Source organism: Schistocerca gregaria, chromosome 4, assembly GCF_023897955.1.
Source record: "Schistocerca gregaria isolate iqSchGreg1 chromosome 4, iqSchGreg1.2, whole genome shotgun sequence".
NCBI lineage: Eukaryota > Metazoa > Arthropoda > Insecta > Orthoptera > Acrididae > Schistocerca > Schistocerca gregaria.
In genome coordinates, this window is record NC_064923.1 from 546067107 (window position 1) to 546089168 (window position 22062).

At 39.4% G+C, this 22062-nt stretch overlaps 1 protein-coding gene across 7 annotated transcripts in view; it reads right to left on the reverse strand.

Moving 5' to 3' along the window:
- Window positions 1-22062, reverse strand: part of LOC126365754 (uncharacterized) — a 267138-nt gene that overhangs the window by 28844 nt on the left and 216232 nt on the right. For all 7 annotated transcript variants that reach the window (XM_050008233.1, XM_050008240.1, XM_050008238.1 and 4 more), the window contains 4 exons: window positions 11826-12025; window positions 11107-11164; window positions 6054-6505; window positions 1922-2091 (listed from right to left, as the gene is read on the reverse strand). In XM_050008233.1, coding sequence (XP_049864190.1) covers window positions 1922-2091; window positions 6054-6505; window positions 11107-11164; window positions 11826-12025 — 880 coding nt within the window. The remainder of the gene's footprint in view (window positions 1-1921; window positions 2092-6053; window positions 6506-11106; window positions 11165-11825; window positions 12026-22062) is intronic.

The window sequence follows — 22062 nt, forward strand, 5'->3', positions numbered from 1 at the left end:
GCTTCCTATCACATGATTTTACAGTATTTCTTTATTTCTCTACTCTTAGTATGAACCCTCTGTCCTTTCTTTTGATCTGAAGATAGAATGCAGGCACTAGATAACAAATACGGCAAGTCACTGAATGTAACATTGACCTTCATGAATGGGAAACACAGCAACAAAACAAAACATAAGTAGGAAATATTACATATCAATAAAAAGAAACAACAGCAAAAAAATAGAAGACAGCATGTTAAGCTGACAACGAAGAGAAGAACTAAGACAATATTTTTCTGGCAACTAGTAACAGACCATAGACAGGAGTCGGATGGAAGTGAGTCAGTGGAAGGAGTTTAATCCTGCTCCACACCTTTACCTTTGTTGGTATTCTTCTGTACTACCTAGAGTTCTCTGCAAAGAGTTGATGTGTTCAATATTAGCTACCATGGGTAGTAAAATAACTGTGTAATTATTGGGTAGTAAGCCACAACAACTGGGACTCTGGAGGAACCATACATCCTCCCACTAGCATCTACTACAGTCCTATCACTGGCATCTTCTACCCCATCAATGGCAGGGCCACCGGTGAAAGCAGCCAGGTAATCTACAATCTTAGCTGCAACAACTGTAACACATTCTATGTGGGCATGAAAACTAACAAGTGCTCTGTCCACATGAGTGGCCACTGCCAAACTGTGGCCAAGAGACAGCTGCACCAGCCAGTTGCTGAACATGCCACACAACACTTATGTGTTTCACTTTAATGACTTTTTCACAGCCTGCACTATGCGGATTCTTCCCACAAGCAGCAGTTTTTCTGTACTGCACATATGGGCTCTCTCCCAACCACATATCCTTTGGTCCCCTAACCCTCCTGGCCTCACCCTTTGCCACTCTGTGTCCTCCAACTGCCTATCCCTTTTCCTGCTCCCAGTCCAGTACACATATGCCTTCATCCTGTTAACGCACCTACATAACCCTTTCCTCTTCTCTACTTCTCTCCTCATGCTTTGTAGGAGTAATATTTATATAGAATACATGTCATCATGTGAATGGTTTATTTCTTATTAAAGAAAAATGGTATGGAGTGTTACATTACATTGCTCAAGTACTTCAAAGTAGGATGTCGCATAAATGTGCAGGGAGAGCAATTACAAAGAGTGCTGTATAAAATCAAATGTAAATGTAGTTCATCAATAGAAAATGACAGTCAAGGTAAGCAGTTTTCATAGCTGCATGATAATAAAAACATCAAGCTGGAAGCATTTCATTTTTTCTTTTTTCTGAATAAATAACCACAAGCTTCAGAGACACGTTTTCCTTTATTAAATGTCCTGTAAAATAATATTCTGGGATAATCTTTTGCTATATTATTGAAAAAGTAACTAAAATTATGTGAGAGAGTCAAAATCTACATCTCAGAAGCATCTATTAAAGTAGGTAGAAATACTGGCAATAAACCACACAAGTTTTATTTTCTGGGAAACTTGTTGCCTCCCTAGTCAATTATTCATTACAGTTTAAAACAAAAGTGATCTTTCCTTCTAGTATTATATTTGTGAATAACTTCCACATTAGTCAGTAGTGAAGTTAACTGCAACCAAGAAAGGTATAAACAACTTTTCAATGAATCTCTCCAATAATCTTGTGATGGGAATACTACTTGGCAGTCAACAGTGGTGTTTTCTAGTCCAAGATTAGATGTGTTTCTTTGTGGCAGCTCATAAATGAATTCTGTAATAGTAATATCCACAGGTGTGTGTGTGTGTGTGTGGGGGGGGGGGGGGGGCGGGGGGTGAGGGGCATGCTTGTCTGTCAAAAAGCTGTTGTATAAATGGCATATTGCATGGTATGGTACAGTCTTTATTCAGAACATGTTCTGGATTGGAACATGATGTTGTTAACCAAACAATTAACTTTCTAAATTATTTACTCTTACCTGACTAGAGCATGCATCATTTTCTCCGATGAGGTGGTTATAATCAGGATCAGCAAAAAGATCTGTACATGTAGTCTGGCTTTTTGCATAGGAGTCTATTGTCTTGCGAAGCTTCTTTCGCTGTTTTAATGTTCTTGGGGCACCAGTAGTCAATATATCATCTATGTCATCTAAAACAAATAAATTTCCTGGTTCAGCAAGATAGTACACCTTGTTAGAACAACATGAAAAAGTGCTGTTGCTGCTGCTGCTGCTGCCGCCGTTGCTCCAGTTCCTCACACTACTACTACTACTACTACTACTACTACTACAGTGTATTACAATATAGCAATGGAATTCTAGGGACAGACAAATTAAATTCTTGGAAGGATAGAAATTCATTTTAGTTTAAGATTTTATTTGTTTATGGTTTGATTTTTCCATCATCCTCATCAAAAACCAAGAAAATGGAAAAAAATACATATTAATTAATCTTGTGATTGTTGTTCTGACATACTGCAACATTTAGGAGAGAAATGGGATCTGGGAGAAGGAATCAAAGAAGGGAGTTAAAATGACAGACTGGTACAATGTGACTTCTGAAAGGGAGAAAGAGAAAGAGAAAGAGAAAGAGAGAGAGAGAGAGAGAGAGAGAGAGAGAGAGAGAGGTGAAAAATGTAAGGAAAAATTAGTCTTCAAGAGTAAAGAGAAAATAAATATGTTTGTAAACACAAAAGAAGAACTGCAAACTGACTTGCAGTTAAGTAATCACTCAGGAATATTTTTGAGTGCATATTTGTATAGTGTATTTGTATTAAAAGGAAAACCGATCTTTGTTTCTCATCCTCAAAACAGACCAGTTTCTCTCATACTGGGGTTGAAGTGACCTGCATTTCTTTCTTTCCGAAGGAAGGGATTAACAATGCTGAAGACTAGTGTGAAAGTTGGATAAGGGTTTGAAAGATTTTCCCACTGACAAGGCAAGTGATGCACCAGGGAATCTGAATAACATGGAATAGTTTTTATATGTTCATGGAGAAGATGTGAGTTACATTTTGCTGTTCATTTTTTTCACTGAAATTAGAGTTTGTAACTGTGGTAGTAATAAATAGTTCCTGTGAAAGATGGAATATTTCTCCAACTGGTTTTGGGAGCTCTGCTGCGGCCAACAGAAGGACTGATAACATAGTTTTTTATTGTTATTCTACAATGTTTAGAGTGATTTTTTTCCAAGAGCTATTTTGCTTGCAGAGAAGTAATGACATGTGATTGGATGACTTTTGAATTTGTGATAAGAATTTACTTTTAAAGAAAGATTACCAGAAGCAGAATAGCACAAAGAGAAATTTTATACTAAGTGACCAAAGGAGACATTACTGACAAAACCAAAAACTTCAGGAAGAAATAGTTTGAACATGGAATGCTGCTTTGGAGCTCACAACAGCACATATACCAGCACATCAATTTTGACACATTATAATAGATTAGTTTGTGGTACTTACAGAAAAGAAATGTTACATACATAACTGTTTGAAAGAGAAGAGGGGGGAGAAGGAAGTCTGTTACAAAATCATAAAAATACTGATTTGAAAAAAATCTAGAATAAAGTTTTTGGTATGACCAGTAGTTCTCAGTCTAATTTAAAATGACAAACAGAATGGTAAGTCCAAAATACTCAATACTTTAAAAGAACTCATTTGCCATGAATGTGATGATCACAATGTTCAAGAGTGGATGGGTGACAATAATGCAGATCCAGGGCACCAAATCATACATGATAGTGAAATTGTAAACCTCATCACCGGTGAAGCTGACACTGCCAGCATCTCATCGACTAGTACCCCAAAAAATAAAGATGAAAATATACCAGCTGCTTCTGAGGCATTTACATCTTTAAATACTGTTTTGTGATGGTTTGAAGTTCAAGATGAACATGATGACCACCATCAGATATCTGTGCTGAAGAAACTGCATGACTTAGCTGCTTGTAAGCGGATAGGCTTGCTCAGAGAGACCAAAATTAAGGATCTTTTAAAGTGTTAATTCTAAACATATGCACTACAGATTCAAAATAGATATTTATTACATATTTTTTGGTTACTAGCCTACACTACAACCGTTCTTACTGTACTTACCTTTGTACTAACAAGAGAGATTTGTATTGTTATAAATATAAGTAGTTTATATTGTTAAATTAGTAAATAAAACTATACAGTTCGATTATACAAATGGACTTTTTTTCTGAAAATTCATGTCCCCCAACTAGTTGGGATAACTGATGCTCTACTGCATGTATATGGCTTTTGGAAATTACACAATATTTTTTGAGTGTACTACCAGACTATAAAACCAGAAGTACAGTGTCCATTGTTACAGTAATGAATAATATTTCCAGAGTGAATCTATTGGCAAAAATGAATGGTAGGCCGTGAATTGAGCCTGGATAACTCAGGTTCTAAGAAAACTGTACCTAAAATGCAAGAGCCCGGGTTCGTGAGCCATTTCAGCAAGAGTAACACATACTAAAAAGAGAATCATGCTTTTAAGATTTATTTTTCATATTTTCTTTAGTTCTTTGAAAGATTTCAAATATGAAACTAATGATGACAGAAAGTATAACTATCCTCCAAAGAAAAAAATGTGAGGTGAGTTAAGCAATTTCTTCCTATTGAGCTTCCAAAGTTCCTTGGTCACTCAATAAAATTTGTAGCAGAATTACAGCAAAATGTAATGAGGACACACGAAACTACATCAATGCAATCATATTGGGTAAGCTATTCCTGGTAGTAGCTGTTGCATCCGCTAAGTTACTTTCAAAATAATTCTACAAATCAACAACAGAAGGCAGCACCAGTCAAGGGGCATATCACGAGACATCTGTATATTGTCCTCATATGGAATGAATTCATTTTTGAAGCAATAGGTGACTCGCACACTGAGAAAATTGCATCCCGACCTATACTCGAGCGTGGTCTTTTTAACACAAACTTGGGGCCCGAGCTATGCTCGAGCTTTGTCTCCAAAGTGTTAATAAACCAGTTAATTTCATAGGTATTGACATTATTATTATTGTTGTTGTTAATATTATTATTATTATTATTACTATTACTACTCTTTTGACTTGCTTGATACAATCCTCCAACTGTTAAAAACCTATGCTAGTCTTTTCAGCTCCATGCACCTACTAGATCAAAAATTCTTGATAACTTCTGTCAGAGCCAAGAACTACTGATTCTACTGCTCCTTTCAACATTAAGTTAACTATTCCCAGAGGCCATAGCAAATTACCCATAACCTGGCCTTTCTTGTGTTAGGGACTTCCCGCAGACTTCCTTTTCCTTGCCTATTCTGTCTCCTTCCTCTTCATTTGATGATTCACCTGCCTACTCAAATTTTTGATATACTTATATACCTGAATCAGAATAATGAAGTGACTGACACCTAGTTGTTCACATGAGAGCTACTGTAGCAGCAACTGATCAGAGAATGAGCTTGGTGATGTTTTCTATTTTGCCTGTTTGTTCACCATTGCCATATCACTCTGCAAACGGCAATTATGCGCACTAACGTAACTGCTGAGATTCAGTTTCAGCAAATGTTTTGCTTCTTTGAGCCAATTTACTTTGTACTACAAAAATAATGTCTGCAGGCTGCTACTGATAGCGAGTATCACAGTTACTATCTTTTGAGGTGAACTTGGTACTACAGGCCAATGGAAAACATAAGAAAGTATCAGTACGGAACTGCAGAGCTGTTGCTGCTGCGCCTATATTGAGTGTGCTGATAATGGAAGACTATCTACATTGCTTTGCTCTGTGCCTAATTGTCCATCACTTTGTTATTCTGATCTGGTATACAGTACCATGTATATAATGCATCCAGTTTCCTCTTTTCCCAATGTTTTCATAGTTGAGGTTTCTTTCACAGCCACACATAGCTCTGCCCCAGATCTGTTAAGCAAGATATAAAAATTCTGCTCACTAAATAATCTCATATACCAAAATGGCATTGAGAGGTTTTCAGGTGAATGTAGTTAGGTGTACACAAAGAGACACGTAAATGGAGATGGTGGAGGAAAATGAGTTGGTGTCTAAATAAACCTAAGTTACTTATGTTGTCAATTTACTTGGCACGGGGTGTTTTTGTTACTTACCTAATGATAAATTAGGCTTATTTTTTTCACTTTTTTCAGTTTTCCTTGATGAAGTTTCTAAAGCATCTTTGGAGGGAACATCTGGCTCAGTTTTATCAGAAGATGGCAGGCCTGATATTCTTGGCTGTTTGTTGTCATTCTTACAAATTTTCCTTTTAGAGGTATTGTTTAGCAGTTTTCCTTGAGTTGCTGCTGCTTCTTTGGTTTCCTCTAATGCTTCTGCTGCCATTTTCATGGGTGACGCAACACCTGGCTCAGTTTTATCAGAAGACTGTAGGTCTGATATTCTTGGCTGCTTGTTCTCATTCTTACAAATTTTCCTTTTAGAGGTATTGTTTAGCATTTTTCCTTGAGTTGCTGCCGCTTCTTTGGTTTCCTCTAATGCTTCTGCTGCCATTTTCATGGGTGACGCAACAGCAGGAGAAGATTTACTTGTTGATATACTTTTCTTTCTGAAACATAGATGTTTATATGTAATGGGAAAGTCTGGTTGGAATATAAAGAAATGAACTAGTCAGCGTATGGAGACAGGTAACACACAGGAGGTGTTGATAGTAGCAATTTATCCAATGTACTTGGATTTTTTATGTATGTATCCACTAGCTATCTCGTAATATATTGTATGTTACTAATGCATGCAAGGCTGATGCTGCTGGCTGAATATGGAAGTATAAAGTAAAGTGAACTGTTGCCTCCAACTGAATTTCTTCCTGACAAATATAACATAATTTTGATGGTAAAACTGAGAACTGAAATAAGCATTTATATATTTTATTTTGCCTTCATAGTCTTACACAAGCTACACCAGCAATCAACTGAACAGCTAATATCATCCTAGGATCCCCAAACAATGATACAGGATTTGTCAATGTAATACAGTGCAGATCAATAGGCCAAAATATACAACTCACAGCATGTACATAAAATGCTTTATGAAGATAGGAGAGGTAACCTATGAAGACAAGACAGCTGGTCAGCCACTGCCTTGATTAAGGAACCATCACAGCGTTTACCATAGCAATCCAGGAAAAACATGGAAAACCAAATCAGGGTGGCCAGACAGAGCAACTCTATTCTCCCAAATATAAGGTCATTATCTCAACAGCTGCACTGTCTTATTCTGTAAATCCTATTGTATAATGTTCCTTGATTTACATACATTGTGTTTCAGGTAACTTGCAAATAAAACGTAGTTTTGTTCTTCATTGCCACACACACACACACACACACACACACACACACACACACACACACACACACACACACACACACTGAGGACTCCCTTTTGACTCATGGACTGTTTCCTGTTACACACTATATAAACGTAACTCCACTCTCCTCTGCTGCACACAAAGCGAGTAAATTTCTTTTGTGCCAGTGACACAGCTGATAGTCAGTTTCTGTGCAATGTTTTAAGGAGGGCAAGAGAGAAGAGGGAAATTGTGTAGGGAATAATGAGCATAATTCCGTTTGATGCTGTACTTGGACAGAATGTGAGTACACACTGATATGTTGCTGCAATGCACTTAAGTTTGAAACGGATTTATTGTTCCTGAAACTATATGTTTGTAGTGTTTACAGCTTGTGCCAGCACAGAAATTAGTAAAGCTAGATTAGAGAATGGCAATCATCAACATACAAACCAACTTAAAAAGAATTTTCATTGTAGTTTTCACATACGTCACTATCTGGACGACAGAGGAGCCAAATAAAGAGAGATGTATACATGGTGCATTACTTTCCTTCTGACCTTTAAGATAATCCATGTAGAGAGGAAATTTGCAGTTTGTAGATGGATTGTATTGGAATTTTATGACTGTGATTAGTATTCCACATGGCGTATTTCAGTAGATGTCTTACACAAGAAGACTGATTTCAGAGGGGGCTACCATTTGGTTGGAAGTATTCTAAAAGGTTTGGATTCAGGTATGTAAACTGCAAAGATGGAAGATGCATTCTGATGGAGACATCTGATATTGTAACAGTTAGGGCAATTTTTATGAGAAGATATTATTGCCCTATTATTTATCTTTACTAGACTTGGCTCAATCAAGATACAACCAGCAAGTACATCTAATAGGTTTCAATGTGCAATGGTGACTTGAGAGTGCCAACTGGAAAAGAAAACTCTCTTAATGCTTGTCATGAAGGATCATCACTATAAGGCTTCATCAAAAATTAAAAGCTAACATTTACTTCTAGCAAATCTAGCAGTTATCATGGAAAGATGATTGTAACTAAACATTCGTGTTTAGTTTATTATGTGGTTAAGAGGATGGTTATTTGTTCAAAAGGAGTAAACTCTTACCAGATAGGATAGATAAAATGTACTGAAAAGTTCAAAGAAGGGCAGCTCATTTTGTAATATTGCAAATAGAGCAAGATTAGCATGGATATAAGACACAAGTTGGAGTGGAAATCATTGAAACAACGGCATTTTTCATTGCGGGCAGATCTATTCATGAAATTTCAGTACCAAACATTCTCCTCCAAATGAGAAAATACTTTGTTGATGACCACCTACACTCGAAGGAAATTTGCAGTTCGTAGATGGATTGTATTGGAATTTTATAAGAGAAATCAGAGCTTGCATGGAAATATTTAAGAGTTCACTTTTCCTGCATGCTGTCAGAGTGGAAGGGTAGAGAAAATGTCTGAATGTGGTTTGATGAACTCTCTGCCATGTACTGAAGTATGAACTGCAGATAAGTCCTGTAGATGAAAATGAAATTAAATGTCGTGTGGCTAGGACCTCTCGTCGGGTAGACCATTCGCCTGGTGCAGGTATTTCGAATTGACGCCACTTAGGCAACCTGCGTGTCGATGGGGATGAAATGATGATGATGATTAGGGCAACACAACACCCAGTCCCTGAGCGGAGATGTAAACAAAGAAGAAAGAAAGTGTGCAGTGGCTAGCATGTAAAACTGTTTACATTTTGGACTGCTACACAAAATCTTGGAGGAAGTCACAAGTGCCACACATTACACGGAACTTGACTGCCAAGCTGGAGAAATGAGTCAAAAGGTTCTGGGGCTTTATCCTTACCATAGCCAATACAACCCAAAAAAGTGCATTTGTACTAGTGAAAGGAACTGCATTTTCAGAATTAAGGATATGCAGAATTTACTCGAGAAAGTTTTTGATGGTGTTACTGTGGAAGTCTAAATTAATCATATACACCACACCAAAAATTTGCAAGAAAGCAATGTCTTGAAGGAAGACAGACAACAAAATTTCATTGAAAATATTGTAACGATACATACAGCAGAGACGATGAGTCGCAGATAGGCACAACAAAGAGACTCTCACAATTAAAGCTTTTGGGCATGATGGCCATCGTCAACAATACACACTCTCTCTCTCTCTCTCTCTCTCTCTCTCTCTCTCTCTCTCTCACACACACACACACACACACACACACAACTGCAGTCTCAGGCAACTGAAACCACACCTGAGAATATATTTAATTGGGAAGGAGCTGTGACTGCTATTTCCCTACATTATTTCGAAGTATTTTCTTGGCATATTATTCTGCAGTCACATAAAATTGTTTAAAAGACATACATGCCAACTTTCAAAAACAAAAAATTGAGATTCAATTTTAAATATGAGGAGGTACATATGACCAAAAACCACAGCTCATTTTCCAGATAATTTCGGAACAACTGGTATCTTTCCCTAAGATGTCACAAAGATATATAAAAAGGATAAAAATGCAAATATAAACAGTAGAACTATCCTAAACATTGACTCATATAATAAGGGAAAGGCAATTCCTTACCTATCGTGGACTGGAGTGTGATGCACAGAAACACACAATAGAAAACAGTTAGTCTTCCAACTATTTCTGTTCTAACAGTTTGACCATAAGTTTTTATCATCTTATTTTCGGCTTTAACTTCTTGTAACGGCCCATCACACTAAAAAGTCACCGCCACTCCACTTTTGACACTGAATTCCATTTTTCTACTATTATTTACAAACTTTTCTTGCTGACTTTTTGTTTCCACACACTTTGAAACATCGTTTTTTCCACACAGTGCTATGCAAATGTCACATTGGCAAAAAGTACAAAATGCAAATGAAGGACATTTCCTAGACTCAAAATTGCACAGAAACTGTTCCAAATATTGCTTCAAGGCAGAAGTTCATTATTATTTTTTTTACCATAACAAGAAATAAAACACCGCATCAAAATATCATGAAAATAACAAATCAGATACGTGTGAAATAACTGCTTACTCAAAAATAAAACCTTTCTGTGTTTCAGGTAATAAAACAGCCTTCTTAATTATCCACTCTAACAATTTATATATATTATAAAAACACTGAATAATATGCGACTTCAGTTAAGCAGAATGACAACACACAAACACAAGTCCAAACAAAAGCACAACACTGAGCAATACGAGTACATATTCTACAAAATGTACGAGAGTGAGGAAAAACAATTGATGTATAGGTTGTGTCCGACTTTCTGACTTCTATAAACTTCAATATGTATACTGATTAAAAACGACTAATGAGTGAAGTACTTCCAACCACTGGCCAAAAAAACTTGAATGGTTCGTTTCCAAAGCAAACGTATTAGGTCTGATGATAGCTAAAAATTGGGAGAAATAATGAAATAATCAGGTTGTTGGAGAAAAAGTGGAAAAGCAAGTTTCTTGCCTAAATTGGAGTGTGGCAACTCATATGTGTGCCAGACAGCTTTACTGACAGTACTGTTCAATGAAAAAGTTTGTTGTGTTCAGGCTTTATCAGCTCGGCTTCTATAATATATTCTCAACTTCTTGGTAAAATGGTAATTTGTGTGCATATATAACCAATTGTAATCATTTTCAAAATTTCCAAAAATCACAAAGTTAAATATCCAGCTACTGTATTCTACTATGTGGATGTTTGTGCAATAACAAACACACTACAATGCCTATATTATTCGTTTGACTGCTGTGTAATTTTTTGTAAATAAGTGTTGCAGTCACTTGGTAAGAGGTTTAGACAAAAGTCATTGAACCCAACTGAAGTTTAACACTATCATGTAACTTACCTTGATTTGACTGGCACTTTGCGTAGCTGCTTTTCATTCAGCTGACTTCTAACAGCACCTGCAACAAATACCCATTTAGAAGTGAACTTTAGCAGATACACTCAAGTGAAGTTTAGCAGATACAATTTATCAACAAATTGGGACATTCTTACAATTAAAGCAGATACAACTTATTAGTATACAGGGACATTATTACAATTACAAGTCAAATGTTTCACATTTAGAGCAAGCTTTAAGATAATCGGAAAAAATTCTTTTGCTTAACAATATATACCTCCTCAGAGTCTGTAGGAAATGAGGTAAGTGTTTTACAAAGAAAGTACAAAACTTACAAGCAAAGCTGCAAATTTTGGGTCTGTTGAAATGTAGTTCCAAGCACACATGAAATCAGCAGACATGCATGTAGAGTAATTTACTGGCAACAGCAATTCTCGGATATAAACTATGACATACTTTAGAAGACAGAGTATCTGAAAATTCATTCCAACGACACACGTTCTCTGGTTTAAGCAAACAGCTACCCTGTATGTCATTACCACAGAGAGGTGTTAGGTAAGCGTAAACATTTAAAAATCACAACTGGCATTAATATTAATTGTCAATGACAACAGGGTCTACTTTCTATCGTAATGTAATGGGAAGTCATTAGATGTTGAGAGTGCTAACCATTTACACAGCCAAACATTAGGTAATTTATGACCACAGAAGTAATTACTTACTTCTTCTATTTTCTGACTGCCTTTCATTTGATACCAGCCTCAAGTGGCTGCTTTTACTATTGTTCAATGGTGAAGACACACATTTTCCACTAAACCTGTCTTTCCTGGATATATCTTCAGAGGCCTTTCTTAGAGACCCCTTTCTCTCGAACAAATTTTGGTCTGCAGCAGGTACAGGTCCCAAATTTCTTTCTTCTTGTCTAAAACAAGTGAAACATTAAGACAACAAAGGAGGAAAAAAATTCTTTTACTTAACAATATATATCTCCTAAAAATGTAGAAACAAGGTAAGTGCTTTAAAAAGAAAGTACAAAACTTAAGAGATAAGCTGCAAAATTTGGGTCTGTTGAAGTGTTCTTCCAAGTACATATGAAATCAGCACACATGCAAGCAATTTAATTAATCATAAATTTAAATGTGATCTCTCAGGTTTTGTTGGTATGACTGATTGATAGTGTGTTTCTGGGTTTCTGTCAAGTTGTCATTTCCATTTTATGTACAATATTTCGATGAGCAACCCTGCAGTCTTTTTCAAGTGCTGCAGGATTTCCTGTTATGTTTACTTGCTGCCTGGAATCCAACCACACTGTGAGCTATTGTTGGTTTCATGCTCCACTAAACTCTAATTAATACGGCAATCAGTAGTCCAGCCACTCAGTAATCCGGCATACTTCCAGCTTCTAGTCGTTCAACCTGAAATGACGCCTACAATAATGAAATTTCATCTACAACAATATTGTTAGTTAATTACAATGTTCAACCTTCCGGTACACCTTGATACTGTGGCTTTCTTACGGATCATTATCGTGACTTCTAAAGGGAAACACGTTATGCTAGACCTTCAGCAGAAACTCGAAATTAGATATAAATTGAACTGAGGTTCTTCGCAAAAAAGCCATTGTTGCTGGCAACAGTGTTGGACGAGCAACTATTTATGATGAAATTTCAGCAGAAACGAGGTAATCATAAGCTCACAGGAAAGTTACGATGAAACTGGAAGAGGAGAGAACATGAGGATATCTCAAACTGTTGGTGCTGAAGCTGGAGACATCTTCCTGCAGTGCATTATGCAACAAACAGAAACATTGTGACAACTAAAACTTTGGGACATTTCTCACAATAAATGTTGAGTGATACTATTATGCATGTACACACTCAAGGACTAAGTTTTCTGTAAACATGGTTATATACTTTGATTTGATAAATTACAATCCTTAAGTGTTTAAACTAAATTTTAGACACTCTCAACAATCCGGCACTTCCGCTAACCTGGCACCTGTATGAGCAAGAAATCGCTGATTTAGCAAGAGTCTAGTGTACTTTTTATAGCTGATTTCAATTCTGAACAATTTGGCAAAACATCCAGAGGCATACTGCCAATAAATTTAAATCACTATTCATGGCAATTTTGTCACTCTACCTCCACCAAGATCATTCATACAGCATCACACTGTATAAAAAGGCTCTGAGGGATGACGTTTCTTCTATATTGTCTTTCTCCCACTGTGCCATCACTAGTTTCTTTAAACTGAGAGTTCCAGCCAAGAAAACTTCTTATTTATCAGCTCACCACACTCTGTACTGAAGCACAGCGACTGCTGTGTTGTGCTGCAAATAGTGCACATCTGGTAACAGGTTGACATGTGGCACTCAAACCTTTGATGTAAGTTATGGCAGGGAAGTGATTTGTGCAGACCAGTTAGCTGTATGGAAGCAGCAAAATAAGATGGGTTGACACACAGGCATAACAGAATTGCAGAGAAAAGTTGACCATGATGGAACATGCCCATAACCACATAGCGAATGAAGCTGCCCAACTTGTTGGTACATCAACTTGGAATATCCAGTGTGCCCCAGGGAATGGTACGCCACTTGCAGCTATGCGAGTGTATGAATGATGGTCATAAAAAGATAGAGACAGAAGATAAGTGTCCCATCTTTTCAATAACTCACATCAAAATCCACAAGAACTGCTGCAGGGTGTATATGGGAACAAGGAAAAAAAATATTCCCAGATTTAAAAATACACTTTCTTCAGGTGAAAACACGCGTTTTCCATGTTAAGTGACAGTATATTTTCCCTTATCAATTTTTTGAATGTTTATGGTTTTATACACGAGCGCAGAATTTCACGGCACTTTAGAAAATGAAACTCAGGGAAAAAGACATGTTTTGGGAATATCTTTGATGTGCAGCTACATGTACGCTGCGTATTTTCATACTACGAAAGTATACATTGGAATTCTTCCCCCCATGAACCATGGACCTTGCCGTTGGTGGGGAGGCTTGCGTGCCTCAGCGATACAGATGGCTGTACCGTAGGTGCAACCACAACGGAGGGGTATCTGTTGAGAGGCCAGACAAACATATGGTTCCTGAAGAGGGGCAGCAGCCTTTTCAGTAGTTGCAAGGGCAACAGTCTGGATGATTGACTGATATGGCCTTGTAACAATAACCAAAATGGCCTTGCTGTGCTGGTACTGCGAACGGCTGAAAGCAAGGGGGAAACTACAGCCGTAATTTTTCCCGAGGGCATGCAGCTTTACTGTATGGTTAAATGATGATGGCGTCCTAATGGGTACAATATTCCGGAGGTAAAGTAGTCCCCCATTCGGATCTCCAAGTGGGTACTACTCAAGAGGACATTGTTATCAGGAGAAAGAAAACGAGCGTTCTATGGATTGGAGCGTGGAATGTCAGATCCCTTAATCGAGCAGGTAGGTTAAAAAAATTAAAAAGGGAAATGGATAGGTTGAAGTTAGATATAGTGGGAATTAGTGAAGTTCAGTGGCAGGAGGAACAAGACTTTTCGTCAGGTGAATACAGGGTTATAAATACAAAATCAAATAGGGGTAATACAGGAGTAGGTTTAAGAATGAATAAAAAGTAGGAGTGTGTGTAAGCTACTACAAACAGCATAGTGAACGCATTATTGTGGCCAAGATAGATACGAAGCCCACACCTACTACAGTAATACAAGTTTATATGCCAACTAGCTCTGCAGATGACGAAGAAATTGAAGAAATGTATGATGAAATAAAAGAAATTATTCAGATAGTGAAGGGTGACGAAAATTTAATAGTCATGGGTGACTGGAATTCGAGTGTAGGAAAAGGGAGAGAAGGAAACATAGTAGGTGAATATGAATTGGGGGGAAGAAATGAAAGAGGAAGCCATCTGGTAGAATTTTGCACAGAGCATAACTTAATCATAGCTAACACTTGGTTCAAGAACCATAAGAGAAGGTTGTATACATGGAAGAATCCCGGAGATACTAAAAGGTATCAGATAGATTATATAATGGTAAGACAGAGATTTAGGAAGCAGGTTTTAAATTGTAAGACATTTTTTCCAGGGGCAGATGTGGACTCTAACCACAATCTATTGGTTATGAACTGTAGATTAAAATTGAAGAAACTGCAAAAAGGTGGGAATTTGAGGAAATGGGACGTGGATAAACTAACTAAACCAGAGGTTGTACAGAGTTTCAGGAAGGGTATAAGGGAACAATTGACAGCAGTGGGGGAAAGAAGTACAGCAGAAGAAGAATAGGCACCTCTGAGGGATGAAGTACTGAAGGCAGCAGAGGATCAAGTAGGTAAAAAGATGAGGGCTAGTAGAAATCCTTGGGTAACAGAAGATATATTGAATTTGATTGATGAAAGGAGAAAATATAAAAATGCAGTAAATGAAGCAGGCAAAAAGGAATACAAATGTCTCAAAAATGAGATTGACAGGAAGTGCAAAATGGATAAGCAGGGATGGCTAGATAACAAATGTAAGGATGTAGAGGTTTATCTCACTAGGGGTAAGATAGATACTGCCTACAGAAAAATTAAAGAGACCTTTGATGAAAAGAGAACCACTTGTATGATTATCAAGAGCTCAGATGGAAACCCAGTTCTAAGCAAAGAAGGGAAAGCAGAAAGATGTACTTGACAACAATATTATAGAAATGGAAGAGAATGTAGATGAAGATGAAATGGGAGACACGATACTGCGTGAAGAGTTTGACAGAGCACTGAAAGACATGAGCCGAAACAAGGCGCCGGGAGTAGACAACATTCCATTAGAACTACTGACAGCCTTGGGAGAGCCAGTGCTGACAAAACTCTACCATCTGATGAGCAAGATGTATGAGACAGGCGAAGTACTCTCAGACTTCAAGAAGAATATAATAATTCCAATCCCAAAGAAAGCAGGTGATGACAGATGTGAAAATTACCGAACTATCAGTTTAATAAGTCATAGCTGCAAAATACTAAGGCGAATTCTTTACAGATGAAGATAAAAACTGGTAGAACATCAGTTTGGATTCCGTAGAATTGCTGGAACACATGAGGTAATACTGACCCTATGACTTATCTTAGAAGCTGGATTAAGGAAAAGCAAACCTATGTTTCTAGCATTTGTAGACTTAGAGAAAGCTTTTGACAATGTTGACTGGTATACTCTCTTCCAAATTATAAAGGTGGTAGGAGTACAATACAGGGAGTGAAAGACTATTTACAATTTGTACAGAAACCAGATGGCAGTTATAAGAGTCGAGGGGCATGAAAGGGAAGCAGTGGTCGGGAAGGGAGTAAGACAGGGTTGTATCCTGTCCCCGATGTTATTCAATCTGTATATTGAGCAAGCAGTAAAGGAAACAAAAGAAAAATTTGGAGTAGGTATTAAAATCCATGGAGAAGAAATAAAAACTTTGAGGTTTGCCGATGACATTGTAATTCTGTCAGAGACAGCAAAGGACCTGGAAGAGCAGCTGAATGGAATGGACAGTGTCTTGAAAGGAGGATATAAGATAAACATCAACAAAAGCAAAATGAGGATAATGGAATTTAGTTGAATTAAATTGGGTGATGCTGAGGGAATTAGAATAGGACATGAGACACTTAAAGTAGTAAATGAGTTTTGCTATTTGGGGAGCAAAATAACTGATGATGGTCGAAGTAGAGATGATATAAAATGTAGACTGGCAATGGTAAGGAAAGCGTTTCTGAAGAAGAGAAATTTGTTAACATCAAGCATAGATTTAAGTGTCAGGAAGTCGTTTCTGAAAGTATTTGTATGGAGTGTAGCCATGTATGGAAGTGAAACATTGACAATAAATAGTTTGGACAAGAAGAGAATGAATAGAAGCTTTCGAAATGTGGTGCTACAGAAGAATGTTGAAGATTAGATGGGTAGATCACATAGCTAATGAGGAGGTATTGAACAGAATTGGGGAGAAGAGGAATTTGTGGCACAACTTGACGAGAAGAAGGGACCGGTTGGTAGGACATGTTCTGAGGCCTCAAGGGATCACAAATTTAGCACTGGAGGGCAGCGTAGAGGGTAAAAATCGTTGAGGGATTTTGTTTTGTTTTGATTTGTTTTTTTTTTGTTTGGGGTTTAAGGGCACTCAACTACTGAGGTCATTAGCGCCAAGTCACAATTGTAAGAGCACATAGAATCTAGTAAAACTCAGGGGGTGGGGGGACACCAGAAAGTTCTTACAAAGAGGCAGATAAAATAAGTGAAAGAGTTAGATGTCTTTGGACAAGTCACTCAAAGTAATAAAACGAAGAACACGAGCAGCTGTTCAAGCGTCATCAGCTAAAATATCCTGTAAAGTAGATGGCAAGGACAGGACAACACGAGATTGACTAAAACGGGGACACAACAATAAAACATGGCGCACTGTCAATGCATGACCATCTACATCTACATCTACATCCATACTCCGCAAGCCACCTGACGGTGTGTGTCGGAGGGTACCCTGAGTACCTCTATCGGTTCTCCCTTCTATTCCAGTCTCGTATTGTACGTGGAAAGAAGGATTGTCGGTATGCTTCTGTGTGGGCTCTAATCTCTCTGATTTTATCCTCATGGTCTCTTCGCGAGATATACGTAGGAGGGAGCAATATACTGCTTGACTCTTCGGTGAAGGTATGTTCTCGAAACTTTAACAAAAGCCCGTACCGAGCTACTGAGCGTCTCTCCTGCAGAGTCTTCCACTGGAGTTTATCTATCATCTCCGTAACGCTTTCGCAATTACTAAATGATCCTGTAACGAAGCGCGCTGCTCTCCGTTGGATCTTCTCTATCTCTTCTATCAACCCTACCTGGTGCGGATCCCACACTGCTGAGCAGTATTCAAGCATTGGGCGAACAAGCGTACTGTAACCTACTTCCTTTGTTGTCGGATTGCATTTCCTTAAGATTCTTCCAATGAATCTCAGTCTGGCATCTGCTTTACCGACGATCAACTTTATATGATCATTCCATTTTAAATCACTCCTAATGAGTACTCCCAGATAATTTATGGAATTAACTACTTCCAGTTGCTGACCTGCTATTTTGTAGCTAAATGATAAGGGACCTATCTTTCTATGTATTCGCATCACATTACACTTGTCTACATTGAGATTCAATTGCCATTCCGTGCACCATGCGTCAATTCGCTGCAGATCCTCCTGCATTTCAGTACAATTTTCCATTGTTGCAACCTCTCGATACACCACAGCATCATCTGCAAAAAGCCTCAGTGAACTTCCGATGTCATCCACCAGGTCATTTATGTATATTGTGAATAGCAACGGTCCTATGACACTCCCCTGGGGCACACCTGAAATCACTCTTACTTCGGAAGACTTCTCTCCATTGAGAATGACATGCTGCGTTCTGTTATCTAGGAACTCCTCAATCCAATCACACAATTGATCTGATAGTCCGTATGCTCTTACTTTGTTCATTAAACGACTGTGGGGAACTGTGTCAAACGCCTTGCGGAAGTCAAGAAACACGGCATCTACCTGTGAACCCGTGTCTAAGGCCCTCTGAGTCTCGTGGACGAATAGCGAGAGCTGGGTTTCACACGACCGTCTTTTTCGAAACCCATGCTGATTCCTACAGAGTAGATTTCTAGTCTCCAGAAAAGACATTATACTCGAACATAATACGTGTTCCAAAATTCTACAACTGATCGACGTTAGAGATATAGGTCTATAGTTCTGCACATCTGTTTGACGTCCCTTCTTGAAAACGGGGATGACCTGTGCCCTTTTCCAATCCTTTGGAACGCTTCGCTCTTCTAGAGACCTACGGTACACCGCTGCAAGAAGGGGGGCAAGTTCCTTCGCGTACTCTGTGTAAAATCGAACTGGTATTCCATCAGGTCCAGCGGCCTTTCCTCTTTTGAGCGATTTTAATTGTTTCTCTATCCCTCTGTCGTCTATTTCGATATCTACCATTTTGTCAACTGTGCGACAATCTAGAGAAGGAACTACAGTGCAGTCTTCCTCTGTGAAACAGCTTTGGAAGAAGACATTTAGTAATTCGGCCTTTAGTCTGTCATCCTCTGTTTCAGTACCATTTTGGTCACAGAGTGTCTGGACATTTTGTTTTGATCCACCTACCGCTTTGACATAGGACCAAAATTTCTTAGGATTTTCTGCCAAGTCAGTACATAGAACTTTACTTTCGAATTCATTGAAAGCCTCTCGCATAGCCCTCCTCACACTGCATTTCGCTTCGCGTAATTTTTGTTTGTCTGCAAGGCTTTGGCTATGTTTATGTTTGCTGTGAAGTTCCCTTTGCTTCCGCAGCAGTTTTCTAACTCGGTTGTTGTACCACGGTGGCTCTTTCCCATCTCTTACGATCCTGCTTGGCACATACTCATCTAACGCATATTGTACCATGGTTTTGAACTTTGTCCACTGATCCTCAACACTGTCTGTACTTGAGACAAAACTTTTGTGTTGAGCCACCAAGTACTCTGAAATCTGCTTTTTGTCACTTTTGCTAAACAGAAAAATCTTCCTACCTTTTTTAATATTTCTATTTACGGCTGAAATCATCGATGCAGTAACCGCTTTATGATCGCTGATTCCCTGTTCTGCATTAACTGATTCAAATAGTTCGGGTCTGTTTGTCACCAGAAGGTCTAATATGTTATCGCCACGAGTCGGTTTTCTATTTAACTGCTCAAGGTAGTTTTCAGATAAAGCACTTAAAAATATTTCACTAGATTCTTTGTCCCTGCCACCCGTTATGAACGTCTGAGTCTCCCAGTCTATATCCGGCAAATTAAAATCTCCACCCAGAACTATAACATGGTGGGGAAATCTACTCGAAATATTTTCCAAATTATTCTTCAGGTGCTGAGCCACAACAGCTGCTGAGCCCGGGGGCCTATAGAGACATCCAATTACCATGTCTGAGCCTGCTTTAACCGTGACCTTCACCCAAATCATTTCACAATTCGAATCTCCGTCAATTTCCTTCGATACTATTGCACTTCTTATCGCTATAAACACGCCTCCCCCTTCACTGTCCAGCCTATCTCTGCGGTATACATTCCAATCCGAGTTTAGCATTTCATTACTGTTTACGTCTGGTTTCAGCCAACTTTCTGTTCCTAGTACTATATGGGCGTTGTGACCGTTTATTAATGAGAGCAGTTCTGGGACCTTTCTATAGACGCTCCTGCAGTTTACTATAAGCACATTAATATTGTTATTCCTTGTTGCATTTTGCCTACTGCCTTGCCGCGTCTCAGGAGGCGTCTTGTCGGGCCTAGGGAGGGAATTCTCTAACCTAAAAAAAACCCATGTGCACTCCACACGTACTCCGCTACCCTCGTAGCCGCTTCCGGCGTGTAGTGCACGCCTGACCTATTCAGGGGGACCCTACATTTCTCCACCCGATAGCGGAGGTCGAGAAATTTGCACCCCAGCTCTCCGCAGAATCGTCTGAGCCTCTGGTTTAAGCCTTCCACTCGGCTCCAAACCAGAGGACCGCGATCGGTTCTGGGAACGATACTACAAATAGTTAGCTCTGATTCCACCCCGCGAGCGAGGCTTTCCGCCTTCACCAACTCCGCCAGCCGCCTGTACGAACTGAGGATGACCTCTGAACCCAGACGGCAGGAGTCATTGGTGCCGACATGAGCAACAATTTGCAGTCGTGTGCACCCAGTGCTCTCTATCGCCGCCGGTAGGGCCTCCTCCACATCTCGGATGAGACCCCCCGGCAAGCAGACAGAGTGAACACTGGCCTTCTTCCCCGACCTTTCCGCTATTTCCCTAAGGGGCTCCATCACCCGCCTAACGTTGGAGCTCCCAATAACTAATAAACCCCTCCCCCCATGTGCCTGCTCGGACCTTGCTGAAGGAGCTGCCACATGTCCACTCACAGGCAGAGCGGGCGATGCCACACGGCCAGCCTCCACATTGACCCTCCGCCTCGTGCGCCGCGAACGCCGCTGAACCCGCCACTCCCCTTGGGGAGAGGGTGGCCCAACCGCGCCCGGTACCCGCGAAGATGTCTCGACAGCAGGGACAGTGGGTGAAGCATGTAACACCTGGGGTGTACCTTGCGACGCACCAGACTCCCCACTGCCGCTACACTCCGAGGCAGCAGCCTGAAGACGGCTGACCGCGGCCATCAACACGCTCAGCTGTTCGCGAAGAGTGGCCAGCTCCTCCTGCGTCCGTACACAGCAGCCACACATCCTATCCATCCTAAGAAGTCAATTTACTATAGAGAGTGAATAAACTTTTAAATAGACTGCTAATTCACTAAAGGCAGTTGATTATTGACTAAAGTGTGATTGCTAACCACTCCTTGTAGAAAACAAGGAGAATAGCACTACCTGTCTCTGGACTGTATTCAAAACAAACACTAGCACTACTAGCACTATGGCTGACTAAAGGGACTCTCTCTGACTGTATTCAAAACAAACACGAAATCTATGGAACACTTAATAGCACTCGACTATTAAAGCTTCCTAAAAGCAAAAACACGCAGAAGAAGTGACAAGTTAGAAAAATACAGTTAATACTTAAATTAAGGTAGCTCGCTGCACAGCAGACGTGAAGCAGACGGCGGTTAGGGCGACACTGACACTACTGGCACTATGGTTGACTAAAGGGACTCTCTCTGACTGTATTCAAAACAAACACGAAATCTATGGAACACTTAATAGCACTCGACTATTAAAGCTTCCTAAAAGCAAAAACACGCAGAAGAAGAAGTGACAAGTTAGAAAAATACAGTTAATACTTAAATTAAGGTAGCTCGCTGCACAGCAGACGTGAGGCAGACGGCGGTTAGGGCGACACCACAAGGGCACTGCGGGGCTGGGTCACCGGAGAGCAGGTAGTGGTGGCTAAACCGGCAATGCCCAATCCACAACCTGGTCAGAAGGACCTCTTCTCGCCGAGATGGTCGGGAGGAGGTTGTCCAAGGAGTTGGG